General features: G+C 42.8%; 1 protein-coding gene across 1 annotated transcript in view; it reads right to left on the bottom strand.

Moving 5' to 3' along the window:
- Positions 1-1,748: 1,748 nt before the first annotated feature.
- LOC120543329 (excitatory amino acid transporter 2-like) overlaps positions 1,749-19,978 on the bottom strand; it is a gene marked incomplete at its 3' end in the record, with an annotated part of 393,535 nt that continues 375,305 nt past the window's right edge. Inside the window, exon 9 of the mRNA XM_039776365.1 lies at positions 1,749-1,935. Within this exon, the coding sequence (XP_039632299.1) occupies positions 1,749-1,935 (187 nt within the window). The remainder of the gene's footprint in view (positions 1,936-19,978) is intronic.

Genomic DNA, 19,978 nt, shown 5'->3' with positions numbered 1-19,978 from the left:
ATACTAATATATGGATGTTTATATCTTTAATCATTTCACTGTATTTATTTTATTTAGCATGTAACCCACCCCATGTTAAATTAAAAAAAATCATTAATGCAGCCGCATTGGGGTCAATTTGTTTATATATTTTTAAGAATGTACCAGGTTATAGTGTTCCTTATACAATCTGCAATTAGCTCTCTTAGAATCCTTTCCTATCCATGCCAAATTGATATTGTAAATAAAATACCCCCAACAACATCAATATTGAATCAGATCAAATTAGACTGGAAATCAGATTTATTTGGGACCTTGTGAACTGGAATTAAATCAATTCATGAAAACAGTATCAATACCCAACCCTAGTCTGTCAAACCAAAATTTTAAAAAGCTCCAGGAGATTATTAATCATTCAGTTAAAATTATTGAGGCTAATGTAGATAATTTAGTAAGTGTATATCACATAACAATTCTAAAGAAACTGGAAGTAATCTCAACTGATTACATGTAGATGTAGAACTTAACTTCAGTAAATCAGAAAGGACAGTCACTTTGAAAACCCGCACACATACCTCCAAAAATTTCTTTCTACCTAGTGCCATACGACTATTTAATATGGAATATGGAAGACAATGTTACAGGTTTGATCTGTATCCTGTAACCATTTTTTTGGTAAATATGGACAATCAAAACTGCCTTACTTCACCTGTCATGTTTCCATCTATTTCTTTTATTTCTTTATGTCTATTATTTGATGATAGCGAGAAGGCAAATTTCATGTTTTCTTGTGTAAACATGACTAAATAAAGAAACCTTGAAAGAATCGATAAGGTGTATTAATGAGGTTTCTTTTATTTTGAAATGTTTGAAACATGATTGCACCAAAATTGTTTATTTATATCAGTTACTAAACATCTCAACGCTTTAAGAAGTTAATTTTTGTTAAGTTCTGTTTTCAGACATTTTTACTGGATATATTTTATTTAACTTATATCAAATTATGACATTATTATTTAAAAAATAAGGCTGTGCATACATTTGAATATAAAAATAAAATTTTACTAAAAATCAGCTTCTGTTGATGTTAATGGCAAATTTAGGTCAAACCATGTTAGGTCTTTTTCATTTTTAGTAAGATCTTGTAACAAATAATATGTAAGTGAAAAAAGATGAATAACATTTAAGCAAAAAAATTAAAAATAAATGTATCCAATTTCCAAAGTAATAGAATACATTCAATAGTGGAATGCCTTAAAACAAGTAACACACAAGTCACCTTCACCCTACCAAAGAACATGTACTTCAGTCTTATGGTCTGGAGTGTAAAATCTGGTCTTTTAATAATTCTCAGCCTCTAAAGAGCAAAAGGTCTAAGTTCACCTACTTAGGACCTAGTGCTGAGTCCTATTAGGCAGGAATTGGCTCTGGCATGATGTGACTTCTTTGTTTTTCAGAAGCCAGTTAGCAGGCACCAACCACAATTAAAGGGATTTCTGCTTCTTGTTGGTGCCATTCTTTTCACACTAGCAATGCAAAGTCATGTGACTTTTTAGTCTCTTTTTAGATGTTTACTGAGTTCTACCACTATGTTATGGCATACTATTGCCAACTTTGATTCTGGAAACCACTTCCTAACTAAGCAGTAACTATATACTGTATAATGGCTATAAAATTTATTTGATCTGAAGAATACCAGAAGCTTCTCTACATAACCTTACCTCATATTCCTCTATAGGCAGTGAGCTATATGCAGGGTGGCCACGCCCCTCCACTTTGTGATTACTCTTTTCATCGGACCTTGGAGGCACTGGAGGATGCAGTTTGATGGTGTCCAACTGGATTAACTCTAACTGTTGAGCATCAAGAAATTCCAATTCAGCTCTTGAAAGATGGTCAACAATCCCAGCTCCAAATGAGTCTCCAACCACATTAATGGATGTACGCATACGATCTCTAGAAGAAGATGATAATAATTAAAGAATAGAGAGTAAATCGATTCTTTGTTTTTCCTTACATAGAAATTACTTATAACAATCACACACCTAAGCTAAGTAAAGACTTTACTGTTGATATAAATCAATGATTTTACATTTACACATTCAGTCCATATTTAGTCCTGCCATTCTGTCACTTTCTAATAGCCTACATACCAGAATGCTGAATGTAAAGCCAACAATAGGCACTGCTGAGTATTGGTTCCTAATTTTGCACAGACCTACTGCTTTAAAGTGTGTCCCAAGTATACACAATTTGAAATCAGTGTATTAAAAAATTTATGATGTCACACAGCTGTGCATGGGGGACAGTTTCTAGGTTTAAATAGTGTTATTCATATATATACTGTATATATATATATATATATATATATATATATATATATATATATATATATATATAGGGGTGTGAAAAAGTAGGTTTGCAGTTGTGAGTTTCCTGGAATAATCATAACCTGCATGTCTTTTTCTATAGGAACAACTGCAAACCTACTTTTACTGACCCCGCAAAGGTTAATGTGAACTCAGACGAAAAGGGTCATGTAACGGGGCAGATGGGCAAAGAAAGGTTTATATCTGCCTCGCATCCTACATGACCTTCTGCCTCTAAGCCTGCTTGAACCTCTGCACCGGATACTTAAAAATTTTCCAGCCCCTGTTGCAAACTACATGATCCTCTGCTCACCTCGGCTACATGACCCTCTGCCTCCCAGCTGGCATGACCTTTTACCCTCCCCTGCTACATGACCTCTGCTACTCCATTGGGCCCCATAACACTCCTGCCTCTTTTAAGTTAAATGAATCTCTGCCTTTTTGACTATTAAGCCCATCACTGCCTTTAAATCAGAATTCAGGGTCTTCACAGCCCCATGCAAGAGGCAAATGGGCATCTGGTCATGTACATGCCAGGCCAGTCACGTGTGCAAAGTTCCTGTGCCATTTTCTGGGCATGTAGGTGGCGTAGGTGGGGAAGAGGAAAGGGAAGGGAAAGGGGACAAAATCTTGGCTTGAAGGTTGTTACCTACCACACCCGACCCAGAATCAGGTCATCTACGAATGATTTAGCACGAACATGCGGTGTGGAAGAGTAAGAGGGAGCAGCTGCTCATCCAGGCCAGTCCCTGTCTTGAATAGCCCCCCAATGCCAGTCTGCATCCCCACAAGGGAGGGCGGCCTCCGGCTATCCCTGGCCCACCAAGTCTAAAGTATCATTACATTTTGGAGGGATTTTGACTTGGAGGCATTCAGTCAAAATCCCGCAGATGATATCTTTACACCATTTGGCTCTTCAGCCAAGCACATACACCAAATGTCTGAACCTGCAGTTCCTCTCATACTGAGCAGGATTGCTCTTACAACAACACCATCATCAGTAGGGTAAAACTAACCTGTCTCACAATAGTCTCAACCCAGCTCACTTTCCCTATTAGTGAGTGAACAATCCAATGCTTGGTGAATTCAGCTTCACAATGATGGGAAGAGCCAACATCAAAGGATCATAAAGAGCCATGATGGCAGGGTCAGTCCGAAGAAGTAACCAAACCACTCATTGGTGGCAGCGACGGCGATGTGTACAAATGGCAGGGACTTGCACTGTATGGCTTCTGGGATTGGCATGACCCTGGATAGATAGATGGATGGAATATATAAACATGAAAATATGAAAATGTTTCATAAATGTTTTGAAGAATCTGGGTTCTAAGCTTACAGATGGCTTGGCATCTTTTACAGAGCTAATTGTGTGGCAACTGGTTACTTGGAGAAAGATAAGGAAGGACAGGAATAGGAGGTTACTACATTTAAGAGGGAGTACTGCTGCAGTAAATTATTTCACCGAAGGTCACGCAATGCACAGCAAGCATCTTGCAGGAGGCAGGAACAATCTCTAGATAGGGTGCCAGTTCATCACTAATACTGCGCCAGTCTGTCCCCATGTTTAATACATCCTTTAATTCCTATCATTATGAAAATGACATCAAGTATACATCTTAATATTTAAATTGTTCAGAGAGCTGTAATATCATGAATGTAATGTATTCTGTGTCCTGTCGATGGAAGAGAAAGCCCCTTTAAGAAGCACATAGTGATTCCCACACATAGAGCACATAAAAGAACACATAGAGAGAAGCATTTAACAGGCTACTTTAGTTACGATGGCATCTGAAACACTAGTAAATTAAATGATTTTAAGATGAAATTTATAATGTTCTACTTTGATGACAAAATAAAGTACATGATTAAAGTGAAAATTTCAAGATTAAAGTTGACATTTTTTTCAACTGTGTCCCTATTTTGTTTTTCTTTTCTCTGTACCCTAATATATTTCCATAAGACACTCAGATGGTGGGCTATGACTCACCTTTTCACAGAGACTTTGATATCTGACCACTTCTTATTTATTTCGGACACTTTGCGACTTTCTGAACTTGAATTTTTGAGTTTCTCCACCACCCTGTTACTCGATCAACTTCCTTTGTTTGTTTATAGTACTGCTTAACCCAACAAATAGTATGTTTTTCCTTGCCTCCACTTGTTATTCGCTGAAATTCTTCTATTATCCCTGTGCTTTTACCATATCTTTTCACAGAACACTGAGATTAAGGGGCTGTTTATATTGATTTGCATACTCAAATTCTGGATGGAGTTCTGGAGTGGCAGCAGGTGCGTGCACGTGCGTTACTTTTCACGCTGACTGGGATTTATGTAGCAAAAGAACTTGGAGGTTGGCTTACGCACAGATCTATGCATCTGGATTTTTTGTGCTTACGCACATTTCCGCTTTTGTCCATATGCCATGTTTTAGTGTGAATTCTATGCACTGCATTATGTATGAGGCCCCAGGTCTGTTGCTATGAAAGGCAGCACCTAGGTGCCTGCAGGGAGGGGGTGGGGTCATCTCTGGGAGTCAGAGAAATTGTATCTCTGGAGGTCCTGGGCTCGTGCAGGCAAAAAGGTGTACCCAACCCCCTCCCCATGGCCCCATTCCCCCAGGATGTAGGACCACTTTGCATAGAGGGAACACCCACCAATTGGGGGGCTGATCAGAGGTAGGGATGCCCCCTGGCACTGGCCCCATTCTCAGGCTGGGCCAGAGGATGGAGACCTGGAGGCCCATGTAACTTCGTCAGTAAGGTGGGAGTAACCGTTGGGCCTGAAACACCAGCCTTAGCCGGCCCACCTGAGGCCCTGCTTCTTTGGACGCTTTGCGCCCATCTATCTCATTGGCAGGTTGCTTGTAGTCTCCCCAACCACTGGGTGTGGGAGAAGGTGGCGTTCACTGTGTGAAAATGACCTTCCGGCCTGCATCCAGAAGATCCCTGACAGTCCAACAATTTCACCCCACACAGGAAGATAGAAGAGAACCCAGCCACAGGGGATGCACAAACCAGTGTGTTTCTTCATGCTGGTCCCAAGTTCAGATAAATGGGGAGGGTTACGTGAAGAAGGGCATCCGGTGAAAAATTTTGCAAAATCAATATGTGGACAACAATACAAATTTCCATACCAGATCGGTTGAGCCCCAGGTTAACAAAGACCATCACCAGTACTGTTAGCCAACAGGTTGCTGGCGGAAATTGGGCTACTGTTGGCTGAAGAAGAATAAGAAGAAGAAGAGGGGGAGACGTGTCCTGAGGCAGGAGGAGAGGAGGAAGGTAAAGAGAGTGGAAATGAGGGTAGGAACTTTGAATGTTGGCATGACTGGCAAGGGGAGTAAGCAGTTAGAAGATATGATAGAGAGAAGGAAGGTTGATATATTGTGCGTGCTAGTGACTAAATGGTAGGGGAATAAGGCCAGGTGGATCGGAGGTGGATTCAAATTGTTCTATCATGGTGTGGATAGGAGGAAAAAAGAAGTAGGAGTTATTCTGGAGGAACAGTATGTCAAGAGTGTTTTAGAGGTGACAAGAGTGTCAGACGGAGGAATGAGTATGAATCTGGAAATTGGAAGAGTGATGATGAATGTTGTTAGTGCATATGCCCCGCAAGTTGGGTGTGCAATGGATGAGAAAGAAGATTTTTGGAGTGAGTTGGATGAAATGATGAACAGTGTATCCAAGGGACAGAAAGTGGTGATTGGAGCAGATTTCAATGGGCATGTTGGTCAAGGGAACAGAGGAGATGAGGAGTTGATGGGTAGGTATGGTGTCAAGGAGAGGAATGAAGAAGGTCAGAGAATAGTGGATTTTGCCATAAGGACGGACTGTGGTCTGTGGTGAATATGTATTTTAAGAAGAGGGAGGAACATAGGATTACGTACAAGAGTGGAGGAAGATGCACACAGGTAGATTACATCCTATGCAGAAGAGTCAATCTGAAGGAGATTGAAGACTGCAAAGTGGTGGCAGAAGAAAGTGTAGTTAAGCAGCATAGGATGGTGGTCTGTAGGATGATGTTGGAGATCAAGAAAAGGAAGAGTGTTAGGGTAGAACCAAGGATCAAATGGTGGAAGCTGAGTTTGGGGAGAAGGTGAGACAGGCACTGGGTGGTAGTGAAGAATTACCAGACATTTGGGAAACTACAGCAGATGTAGTAAGGGTGACAGCAAAAACGGTGCTTGACATGATATCTGGACAGAGGAAGGAGGAAAGGGAAACCTGGTGGTGGAATGGGGAAATACAGGAGAGTATACAGAGGAAGAGGATGGCAAAGAAGAAGTGGGATAGTCAGAGAAATGCAGAAAGTAGACAAGAGTACAAGGAGATAAGGCACAAGGTGAAGAGAGAGGTGGCGAAGGCTAAAGAAAAGGCATATGATGAGTTGTATGAGAGGTTGGACACTAAGGAGGGAGAAAAGGACCTGTACCGATTGGCTAGACAGAGGGATCGAGCTGGGAAGATGTGCATCAGGTTAGGGTAATCTATACTAATAAAAGGCAAAGCCCTCACTGACTCACTCACTCACTCACTCACTCATCACTAATTCTCCAACTTCCTGTGTAGGTAGAAGGCTGAAAATTGGCAGGCTCATTCCTTACAGCTTACTTACAAAAGTTGGGCAGGTTTCATTTCAAAATTCTATAATATCTATGGTCATAACTGGAACCTATTTTTCTCCATATACTGTAATGGACGTTGGCTCGATGGCCGTGGGGGGCGGAGCTGCGTGTGACATCATCACGCCTCTCACGTAATCACGTTAACTGACTATGACCGCAGTACGTAGAAAAGAAGGAAGAGCTCCCAAAGAGCGCTGAAGAAAAACGCCGAATACTTTATTCGCAAGATACAAGTTTAATGAGAAGACACGAGGTATAAACGAGACTTTGGATCACTTTGTAACGGAGTTAAAATTGCTGTAGCGAGAAACTTTTAAGTGCCGGGTCTTAGCTAACATTAAATAAAGCCGTGGACATTGCAACATCACACAAGAGAGCAGCTCACGTGAACTGACTGAACGCAGTACGAGTGATCACTTCCATGCATCAAACCTGTTCAAAAAACGCATTACACAATTGACAAGGTGATGGCTTTATATGTCGTTCGTTTATAAAACAGAAGAGAAGCTGTGTAAAGGCTGTTTCACAAAAAACCAGCGGAGCGTCTTATATAAGCCGGCAGTCAGCTAAAGAAGGGAATCAATAAATATCTATAATCGTAATAAACAAACAAACAATAACGTACAAGCCGCGGATTAAATAAAGGAAATGGGTACCTGAACAGTAAAGTAAGTCTCGAATAGCTACACAATAACTATAAGAATTGTAATAAATGAACAATAAAACAGTACAGAACCGTGAAGCAAGGAGAAATGATGGCCTTATATGGCGTTCATTTATAAAGCAGCGGAGAAGCTATGTGAAGGCAACTACACAAAAAAACAGCAGAGCGCCACACTCTGAATGTATTCCTGGCATCACCGTTATACCCTCTGATCTCCCATTTCAATTGAAATGCCTCAAATTTCCAGTAAGGCTCTGCTTCGCGATGACAATTAATAAGTCTCAGGGACATACCCTACAAAAGGTTGCCATTGATTTGAGGCAACATTGCTTTCCTCCTGGACAAAACTATACGTTGCATTCTCAAAAGTAATCTCAGTGCACAGCTTGGTCATATTACAACCGGACTGCTGAACTGATAACATGGTATACAAAGAGATCCTTAAAAGACAGTTATTGGTATATTTTCCCTCAGTTTAAAAAGGTTTTCTTTTCTTCTTAATAAAAATTTAAAAGCACTTCTTCGTCGCTGCGAAGCACAGGGATTTTGCTATATACAGTATATATATATATGTATGTATGTGTTTATATATACTGTATATATGTAGATATGTATATATATGTGTATATATATATATATATATATATGTGGATATGTGTATCTATACTAATAAAAGACAAAGCCCTCACTGATTCACTCACTCACTGACTGACTCACTCACTCATCACTAATTCTCCAACTTCCCATGTAGGTGGAAGGCTGAAATTTGGCAGGCTCATTCCTTACAGCTTACTTACAAAAGTTGGGCAGGTTTAATTTCGAAATTCTATGCGTAATGCTCATAACTGGAAGCTATTTTTTCTCCATATACTGTAATGGAGTTGAGTTCGATGGCGTGGGGGGCGGAGTTTCGTGTGACATCATCACGCCTCCCACGTAATCACGTGAACTGTCAACGCAGTACGTAGAAAACAAGGAAGAGCTCCAAAAAGCACTGAAGAAAACATGCATTATACAATTGAGAAGGCAGCGAAACAATAAGAAGTTAGTGACTGACACATACAACCATATTCATGAGTGCAGGTACTTCGGAAACACGGTGTAAACCTAAAGTTTAAATTAAGTTCATAGACAGGCTGCCACTGGCGTTTGTCATGCCCACGGCTAATGCGGGATACAAGTTTAATGAGGGACGCAGGACATAAACAAGAGTTTTGATCACTTTGTAATTAAGTTAAAATTGCTGTTGAATGGCTGTGCTTATGCAAATTCCGGGAGACTGTCTTTGTGGGGAGATTGACAGTTAAGGCGGGTGGGGGAGTCACGTCATCATCTCCCCTCCCATTTACCTCATTTCGCTCTGAGCTGAGCTCCGCAGCTAACGCAGTCTTGCGGAACCAACTTTGTGACGCTGCCACCAAATACTCACAGAAAAATCCACAAGTTAATAAACACGCTGTCTCTAGAGTTTCTCCACAGTCTGAATCCTCCAGGCACTACTTACAAAAGGTTACATTGACAATCGTTTTACGTTATTTTTAAAATGTTTCCTTTTCTTAGCACAAGCACAGCTGAGAAGCTTCAATGCATGTGCTCTATAACGCGTTAAAAAATCATGCATTTAATCACACTTTGCATTCCAAGCAAAGGGGAACTTCTCTCAATGCATGATTTCCTGGTACACCGATTACATTGATCAGCGCTTCCCAATTAATTTTACCCTCTAGAGTTTCTCCACACTCGGAATCCTCCAGGCACTACTTACAAAAGGTTACATTGACAATCATGTTACGTTATTTTTAAAATGTTTCCTTTTCTTAGCACAAGCACAGCGCTTCCCGATTCATTTTACCCTCCCACCCCCTTGGTTTGAGAAGAAGTATGAAAAAATATGAGGTTAACGCAGAAAAGCAGATCACCAATTGAAGCTTTATGAATAATGGATACTTTATTCACCATCAATAATTCTTTTCGTAAAGCCATACTCAGTGTAATCCCCCTTCCATTTTATAATTTTTCCGCGACTAGCCATGATTAAATGAATGGTAAAAAAGTAAGAGCGAAGCGAGGATGACTTATTCAGGCAGGCAGGTGACAGCTCAATAGCTCGAATTTGGATTTAAGTAGGATCCAATTAGTCGCCAGAAATATCTTTGGTAGGAATGGAAGTTGAATTTAGTCTTTAAATTTCTATGGTAAAGAAAAATTTATGCAATGATGACTAAATTTAACTTACATTCCTACTAAACATATTTCTGTCGACTAAATAAAAATTAAAAATTTAAATAGAACTTGAACAGATACGATAGTTCATAATACCCACGCAGCACTAAGTGCACGTAAGAGTAGGAGTCATCCGTTTTAACAAGCAGCGTATTGCACTGATACGAAAGAGCCTGCCCATTTTATTATTTAGGAATGGATAGATAAATTAACATTTTGTACAAATAATGTTTTTAATTTTTCTTCCTTGATGGATTCTGGCACCCCCAGCAACAGCTGCTCGCACCCCAAAGTACTGTAGATATATATATATATATATATATATATATATATATATATATATATAGACATATAGATTTAGATATAGATATACATATATAGATAGATAGATAGAGATATATAGATTATATAGATAGATAGATATATACATATAGATAGATATATAGATATAGATAGATATATATAGATAAATACAGATGTTTCCTTTTCTTTTTCATTACTTCTTTAACACACTACTTCTCCGCGGCAAAGCGCGGGTATTTTGCGAGTATATATATATATGTGTGTATTGTGGTGGATGGCCGGCTGTTTATTCCGGCCAATAACCCCAAGCCGCCAGGTGGAGCCCTCCTTGCAGCATGGAGATCCCCAGAAGACCAGCAGGGCATCATAGACAATGTAGTTTTTATGCACAGCCCTGCTGGATGCCATGGGGGCCACTAGGAGATGCTGCAGGGAGGAATAATTGATATTTTCCCTACGCCTCAGAAGCACACGTGGACAAGAGGAATGACGTGCTTCTGGGGTGAAGAAAAGAACGTGTACCTGATCCAGAAGTGATTGAGAGTCACATGGACTTGGGATGGAGAACACTTCCGGGTCAGGATATATAAAAGGACTGTGGGAGCTCTCAGACGGCGAACTTAGTAGAAGGAATGGATTATTGTGATTTATTGTGTATTTGTTATTGGTTTATGAGTATTGTGGAGGAGAGGGTGCTTTGTGCACTGTGGCTATTGAATAAAGTCAATTATTGGACTTTTACCTGGTGTCTGAAGTCGTGGACAGGGGTTCAAGGGAGCGAGAGCGACTCCTATCTGCCACAGTGGCGTAGCCGGCAGGATACTCCAGCGTCTATAGTGGAGGACCTGAATCAAAATTTTCTGTGGGAAGAGAACCCCGAGAAGACAACGGCATCAGGAATCACCACAACATCGCTGAAACCCGAAAATTCTGAGTCCAAAATGTGGAAGAGGAAGGGAAAACAGAGCAACAACGCCAGCTGGAGCGCCTTAGGTGCAATGGCCGATGCTCGGGAGGAGTCAAGGAGCAGCCTTACAAGTCCAGAGAAACCTCCAGGATTTAATGATTGCTCTGAGGTACGTGCCGGGAACGTTAATAAAAATCCATTTATTATTATTCACTTTGTTCCTTGCATGTACCTCGGAGATGATCACCTGGAGGCTCAGAGGGAAAAAGGAGACTGCCCCGAAGATGACGGCCTGCTCCTGTCGAAGCCAGAGCGTCTAGGAGACGACTTCCGCATGACGGTAGCCGAGGAGGGACACGGCAACAAACCCCCTGCTTTCTGGGAAGGAGAAGGTCCGCGTCCCGCTGTTTGCGCCTTCGAGCCCGAAGTTACGGACTTGGACTTTCCGAAGGGGAAGGGGGAGGTGAGCGGAGCACCGCTCACCATGAAAAAAGGTAAATGGCAGTTCGGGATGTCGCTAAATTAAATAAGACAGACAGCAGTCAGCTGAAGGAAGCGACCCGACCCTTGACCGCAGCCAAAGAGAACTCCAAATCCCAGAAGCCTCCGCGAGACCTGTCAGAGCACATGCCAGAAGCGGACGTGCTCATTGGCTCCCGGTCGGCAGGTAAGACGAACATGGAAGCAAGTCTCCTGCCAGCCGAAGTAAATAATTTTAAGTTACGGGAACTCGAACAGTTAATTGAGCCCGTTAATAGTTTCTTGCAGGTCCTGAAGACCATTGAAAATATCATAGAGGAATTGGGAGCAGCAGCCAGAGAGCCGTTAGAAAAGGTGAGGGCCTACGTGTGGCGATTTGGTGGGGAGCCTCCCGAGATGAATAATGTGGCGATACAGGTCAGCGAGACCCGTATCGTATATAATAAAGGGATGCGGTGTGATCCGGGCCTGCGTTTAATAAGTAGCGGGTGCCAATACACTGCGTACCCTACAAAGGAGATTGCTACAATGACTAACCGGTCCGAGGAAGGAACGATCGACCTGGGGCAGCTGAATAGTGCTGGCTCCCGGAGCAAGGCCATCTTGTCCGGTCATCTTTAAATCTAAAGGGGTGCAGACAGTAAAGGGTCTCTCTTCATCTAGTAGAGAGACTCAGAATGTGGATAAGCCCCAGATCAAACAGGAGATCCCGAAAATAAAACGGGGGTCTCCTAATAAGAAAGAAATTGAAGAGAAAGCACCGTTAGAGGTGGCAGGGGTTTCTCTCCCAGCAAGGCAAGGGGTGGTCCTAACATTTCCTAATTGTTTTCAGTTCCGCAGGGGGAGAATACCAGGAGGACAGAGGCAGTGTTACGAGTGCCGAAGGTTGGGCCATATTTGGCAAAACTGTCCTTGGAGAGAGGGGGACAAGATGTCGAATTGGACTAATATCCCCCATAGGTTCTCCAGGGACCAAGATGTTGAGATCAATCAAGGCTCAACCAGAATGTCCTCTTGGAGAAAGACTTCCCTCTCGGGGCAGGCCGCTCCGAATGATAATTCGTCGCTGGGAGGGGAATACTGTGGTGGATGGCTGGCTGTTTATCCCGGCCAATACCCCCAAGCTGCCAGCTGGAGCCCTCCTTGCAGCATGGAGGTCCCCAGAAGACCAGCAGGGCATCATGGACAATGTAGTTTTTATGCGCAGCCCTGCTGGATGCCATGGGGGCCACTAGGAGACGCTGCAGGGAGGAATAATGGATTGAGAGTCACATGGACTGGGGATGGAGAACACTTCCGGGTCAGGATATATAAAAGGACTGTGGGAGCTCCAAGACGACGAGCTGAGCTGGGTGGAAGGGTGGCAACGCGTCTGGGAGTTGGAGGATTGGATTATTGTTATTTATTGTGTATTTGTTATTGGTTTATGAGTATTGTGGAGGAGAGGGTGCTTTGTGCACTGTGGCGATTGAATAAAGTCAATTATTGGACTTTTACCTGGTGTCTGGAGTCGTGGACAGGGGTTCAAGCGGAGCGAGAGCGACCCCTATCTACCACAGTATATATGTAGATATGTATATATATGTAGATCTGTATATATATGTATATATGTGTCTGTGTATATGTATATATATATATATACACATACACTCACCATAAGGCTTATTAGGAACACCATACTAATACGGTGTTTGACCCCCTTTCGCCTTCAGAACTGCCTTAATTCTACGTGGCATTGATTCAACAAGGTGCTGAAAGCATTCTTTAGAAATGTTGGCCCATATTGATAGGATAGCATCTTGCAGTTGATGGAGATTTGTGGGATGCACATCCAGGGCACGAAGCGCCTGTTCCACCACATCCCAAAGATACTCTATTGGGTTGAGATCTGGTGACTGTGGGGCCATTTTAGTACAGTGAACTCATTGTCATGTTCAAGAAACCAATTTGAAATGATTCGAGCTTTGTGACATGGTGCATTATCCTGCTGGAAGTAGCCATCAGAGGATGGGTACATGGTGGTCATGAAGGGATGGACATGGTCAGAAACAATGCTCAGGTAGCCCGTGGCATTTAAACGATGCCCAATTGGCACTAAGGGGCCTAAAGTGTGCCAAGAAAACATCCCCCACACCATTACACCACCATCACAAGCCTGCACAGTGGTAACATGGCATGATGGATCCATGTTCTCATTCTGTTTACGCCAAATTCTGACTCTACCATTTGAATGTCTCAACAGAAATCGAGACTCATCAGACCAGGCAACATTTTTCCAGTCTTCAACTGTCCAATTTTGGTGAGCTCGTGCAAATTGTAGCCTCTTTTTCCTATTTGTAGTGGAGATGGGTACCCGGTGGGGTCTTCTGCTGTTGTAGCCCATCCGCCTCAAGGTTGTGCATGTTGTGGCTTCACAAATGCTTTGCTGCATACCTCGGTTGTAATGAGTGGTTATTTCAGTCAAAGTTGCTCTTCTATCAGCTTGAATCAGTCGGCCCATTCTCCTCTGACCTCTAGCATCAACAAGGCATTTTCGCCACAGGACTGCCGCATACTGGATGTTTTTCCCTTTTCACACCATTCATTGTAAACCCTAGAAATGGTTGTGTGTGAAAATCCCAGTAACTGAGCAGATTGTGAAATACTCAGACCGGCCCGTCTGGCACCAACAACCATGCCACACTCAAAATTGCTTAAATCACCTTTCTTTCCCATTCTGACATTCAGTTTGGAGTTCAGGAGATTGTCTTGACCAGGACCACACCCCTAAATGCATTGAAGCAACTGCCATGTGATTGGTTGATTAGATAATTGCATTAATGAGAAATTGAACAGGTGTTCCTAATAAACCTTTAGGTGAGTGTATATATATATATATATATATATATATATATATATATATATATATATATATATATATATATATATATATATATATATATATATATATACAGGTGCCGGTCATAAAATTAGAATATCATGACAATGTATTTGAAATGTTTATTTCTTTTAATTTTGATGATTATAACTGACAACTAATGAAAGTCCCAAATTCAGTATCTCGGAACATTAGAATATTGTGAAAATATGCAAGACATGGGCTTCAGCTGTTGCATTCCTTGTGTCAAGCCACTCTTGAACAAGAGACAGCGTCAGAAGCGTCTCGACTGGACTGCTGTTGAGTGGTCCAAAGTTATGTTCTCTGATGAAAGTAAATTTTGCATTTCCTTTGGAAATCAAGGTCCCAGAGTCTAGAGGAAGAGAGGAGAGGCACAGAATCCATGTTGCTTGAGGTCCAGTGTAAAGTTTCCACAGTCAGTGATGGTTTGTGGTGCCATGTCATCTGCTGGTATTGGTCCATTGTGTTTTCTGAGGTCCAAGGTCAACACAGCCGTCTACCAGGAGGTATTTAGAGCACTTCATGCTTTATGGAGATGCAGATTTCATTTTCCAACAGGACCTGGCACCTGCACAAAGTGCCAAAACTACCAGTACCTGGTTTAAGGACCATGGGTATCCCTGTTCTTGAATGGCCAGCAAACTCGCCTGACCATAACCCCATAGAAAATCTATGGGGTATTGTGAAGAGGAAGATGCAATACGCCAGACCCAACAATTCAGAAGAGCTGAAGGCCACTATCAGAGCAACATGGGCTCTCATAACACCTGACCAGTGCCACAGACTGATCAACTCCATGCCACGCCGCATTGCTGCAGTAATCCAGGCCAAAGGAGCCCCAAGTAAATATTGAGTGCTGTACATGCTCATACTTTTCATGTTCATACCTTTCAGTTGGCCAACATTTCTAAAAATCCATTTTTTGCATTGGTCTTAATTGATATTCTAATTTTCCGAGATACTGAATTTGGGACTTTCATTATTTGTCAGTTATTATCATCAAAATGAAAAGAAATAAACATTTGAAATACATCAGTCTGTGTGTAATGAATGAATCTAATATACAAGTTTCACTTTTTGAATGGAATTACTGAAATAAATCAACTTTGTCATGATATTCTAATTTTATGACCGGCACCTGTATATATATGTGTGTGTATATGTATGTATGTATATATGTGTGTGTGTATATATGTTGATATGTATATATATATATATAGATATGTGTATGTGTAGATATGTTTATATGTATATATGTATATGTATATATGTTTATTTGTGTGTGTGTCTGTGCGTGCGTGTGTGTGTATATATATATATGTGTGACAGCAACACTCATAACAGTGACAAAACAATTACATTGACAATCATGTTACGTTATTTTTAAAATGTTTACTTTTCTTTTCCATAACTTCTTTAACACACTACTTCCCTGCTGCGAAGCGCGGGTACTTTGCTAGTAAAGAATAAAGATGGAAACATACTTACAAGCGAGGAGAGTGTGTTGAGCAGATGTAAAGAGTACTTCGAGAGGCTGATGAGTGAAGAGAACAAGAAAGAGAAGAGGTTGGATGATGTGGAGACAGTGAATCAGGAAGTGCAATGGATTAGATAGATAGATTTTTATTGTCATTGTTCAAAGGAACAACAAAATTGAAGGTGCAGTCGACTCAGTGTGAGGCATAAGAGTTAAAAAGACAAGAAGAGAGAAGATAATAACAAACCGAATAGTAATAAAAGTACTTTTCAAAATATACAAATTGCACTTGTTGACTTAAGGTCTATATTGCACATTGGGAGAGAATGATATGGAGCAGTTTTATTCTGAGTTCAGGGCAATGATCGCTTTTGGATAAAAGCTGTTTCTAAGGCGGTTTATCCTGGTTTTCATTGCTCTGTATGCCTTGCCTGATGGCAAAAGCTGGAAGAGGCAATGACAAGGATGTGATGAATCCTGTGAAATGACTATTGCTTTCTTGTGGCATCAGGAGGTGTAGATTTGTTCTAGAAGAGGAAGTAGGGGCAGCTATGAAGAGGGTGAAGAATGGAAAAGCCGTTGGTCCAGATGACATACCTGTGGAAGCATGGAGGTGATTAGGATAGTTCACAGTGGAGTTTTTAACTAGAAAGTTTAATGGAATCTTGGAAAGTGAGAGAATGCCTGAGGAGTGGAGAAGAAGTGTACTGGTGCCGATATTTAAGAATAACTGGGATGTGCAGGACAGTAGTAACTACAGGGGGATAAAATTGATGAGCCACAGCATGAAGTTATTGGAAAGAGTAGTGGAAGCTAGGTTAAAAAGTGAGGTGATGATTAGTGAGCAGCAGTATGGTTTTATGCCAAGAAAGAGCACCACAGATGTGATGTTTGTTCTGAGGATGTTGATGGAGAAGTAAAGTATAGAGAAGGCCAGAAGGAGTTGCATTGCGTCTTTGTGGACCTGGAGAAAGCATATGACAGGGTGCCTTGAGAGGAGTTGTGGTAGTGTACGAGGAAGTCAGGAGTGGCAGAGAAGTATGTAAGAGTTGTACAGGGTATGTACGAGGGAAGTGTGACTGTGGTGAGGTCTGCGGTAGAAGTGACAGATGCATTCAAGGTGGAGGTGGGATTACATCAGGAATCGGCTCTGAGCCCCTTCTTATTTGCAATGGTGATGGATAGATTGACAGACAAGATTAGATAGGAGTCCCCGTGGACTATGATGTTTGCTGATGACACTGTGATCTGTAGTGATAGTAGGGAGCAGGTTGAAGAGACCCTGGAGAAGTGGAGATATGCTCTAGAGAGGAGAGGAATGAAGGTCAGTAGGAACAAGACAGGATACATGTGTGTAAATGAGAGGGAGGTCAGTGGAATGGCGAGGATGCACGGAGTAGAGTTGGCGAAGGTGGATCAGTTTAAATACTTGGGGTCAACAATATAGAGTAATGGGGATTGTGAAAGAGAGATGAAAAAGAGTGCAGGCATGGTGGAATGGGTGGAGAAGAGTATCAGGAGTGATTTGTGACAGACAGATATCAGCAAGAGTGAAAGGGAAGGTCTACAGGATGGTAGTGAGACCAGCTATGTTATATGGATTGGATACGGTGACACTGACCAGAAAGCAGGAGACAGAGCTGGAGGTAGTTAGCGGGAGGGAGTTAAATATGCTACAATTTGCATTGGGTGTGACAAGGATGGACAGGATAGGAAATGAGGACATGTGCAGAGGAGAGATGCTGTGTATATTGGGAGAAGGGTGCTAAGGATAGAGCTCCCAGGCAAAAGAAAAAGAGGAAGGCCTTAGAGAAGGTTTATGGATGTGGTGAGAGAGGACATGCAAGTGATGGGTGTAACAGAACAAGATGCAGAGGACAGAAAAATATGGAAGAAGAATATCTGTTGTGGCGACCCCTAACGGGAGAAGCTGAAAGAAAAAGAAGAAGAAGACAGGAAGATAGAAGAGTCCGGCAGTAGGAAGAGAGGTGCAGGAAATGAGAGAAATGAAAAAAAAAACGTGAAGTCCCCCCATGTCGAAACTTAAGTGCAAAGCTTAGATCTTCTTCCGTCATCCAACCCATCTCATTTCATGCAGAACACCGGCATACACTGGGAGACATGCCCGGGGTTGCCTGGGAAATTCCATCTATGGAATTTACTATTTCTTTTTTTGTGGTCTTAAAAAGCTTGTCGCTGAAAATCTCCGGGAGGTTAACAGTTCAGGGCGGCACGGTGGCGCAGTGGTAGCGCTGCTGCCTCGCAGTTAGGAGACCCGGGTTCGCTTCCTGGGTCCTCCCTGCGTGGAGTTTGCTTGTTCTCCCCGTGTCTGTGTGGGTTTCCTCCGGGCGCTCTGGTTTCCTCCCACAATCCAAAGACATGCAGGTTAGGTGGATTGGCAATTCTAAATTGGCCCTAGTGTGTGCTTGGTGTGTGGGTGTGTTTGTGTGTGTCCTGCGGTGGGTTGGCACCCTGCCCAGGATTGGTTCCTGCCTTGTGCCCTGTGTTGGCTGGGATTGGCTCCAGCAGACCCCCGTGACCCTGTATTCGGATTCAGCGGGTTAGAAAATGGATGGATGGATGGTTAACAGTTCAAGACCGAGGGAGGGTATTAGGCCGACCACCAGACTGTGCCCGGAGAGACAGAGCAAGGCACCCCTCTACTGTCAGCTGCCGGATGGTAGGCTTTTGCAAATGGCTGGGGGATTTCTGGCCGGCACTTCTTGACAGCCACCGCCGATTTTGGGATATCCCCGTCAACAATGGAGCGCCGCCTGACCACCAGGGGTCAGTGTCACTCCCTTGGCCACCTCTGGGACAGGGCTCAAAGGGAAGAGGGTCATTCTGTGAGCCACTTGAGAAGGGCGCCAGGCCCCGGGACAAAATGTCTGGCCTTGGTGGACCTACCCCTGTCTCCCTGCGCCACCATAGAGCTGACCTATGGACATGGGGTCAGTTTTTTGGGTTTGCCCAAAAAAGTCCCAACCTCGAACGAGCCATTGGGAGGGCTGCCGGGCTGACCCACATTCTACCCAGACAGCACGATTCTCCCCTGGGGATGGCCAGCCCGGCCAAGGCCCCATCTGATCTAATTTTCTAAGTCCTGATCCCGAACGAGCCTTCGGGAAGGGTGCCAGCCCAGGGCGGATTTGACCCAGACTCCCTGGTACTCCCTAAGCAAAGCCATCCTGACCTTAGCCTCTCCAGAGCTCTTGCGGCCGCCTGAGAGAAGCACAGGAAAATTTTCTGGTTCTCCCCCGGGCAAGGCTGGGCCATCTGCAGCTCCTTATCAGCTGAGATCAGACTTCCAAGAAAGGCACATGATCCTCTGCCCATTTTTTACATGGCCCCATGTCTGCTTTGATATTACATGACCCTCTGTCTGCTTTTTACATGAGTCCATGTCTGCTTTGATATTACATGACCCTCTGCCTATTTTTTACATGTTCCCATGTCTACTTTGGTTTTATATGACCCTCTGCCCACATGGACTTAGAAAATTTTGTTGCCCCTCGCTTTTTCACATGACCCAATGCCTGCTTTTTCTACATGAGCTGGCAGCAGAAGTAGTAATCCGTAGGACCATATCAGCTGGGAAGAGACTTCCATGAAGTCTACTATGGCACCCTTCAGACATAGCAGAGCAGGGTGAGTACAAGCTGTGCCGCCAGGGCCCTCAATGACTCCCTTGGAGGAACCAGTGTAATGAGTCCCCACCAAGGGTGAGGGAGAGAAATTTCTAAGGTCAGAGATTTGCCCAAGCCTCTCGGTTCTCCCTGGGTGAAGACTCGTAAGGAGGCCACTGGGGGTCCTCAGTTCCCTAGCCAGTTTCAAGGCTCAGGTTGGGGCTAGCCTCAGGGTTAGGAGAACAGCGCTGACAAGGCAATGTCAGATGTGCACGTGCACACACAAGATGATTTCATCCTTAACAGTTAAACATGTTAGACGCCATATATGCAGGAAACGGTGAAGTTTCGAGAAACCTGCATGGGGAATGAACTTTAAACAAGTAGAATAAAGGACACAAAGAGTACACCATGTGATTTTGTGGTT

This window comes from Polypterus senegalus, chromosome 13 (genome assembly GCF_016835505.1).
Source record: "Polypterus senegalus isolate Bchr_013 chromosome 13, ASM1683550v1, whole genome shotgun sequence".
Lineage (NCBI taxonomy): Eukaryota > Metazoa > Chordata > Cladistia > Polypteriformes > Polypteridae > Polypterus > Polypterus senegalus.
The sequence above is the reverse complement of the archived record's forward strand: the minus strand, read 5'-3'. Positions and strand labels throughout refer to the sequence as shown.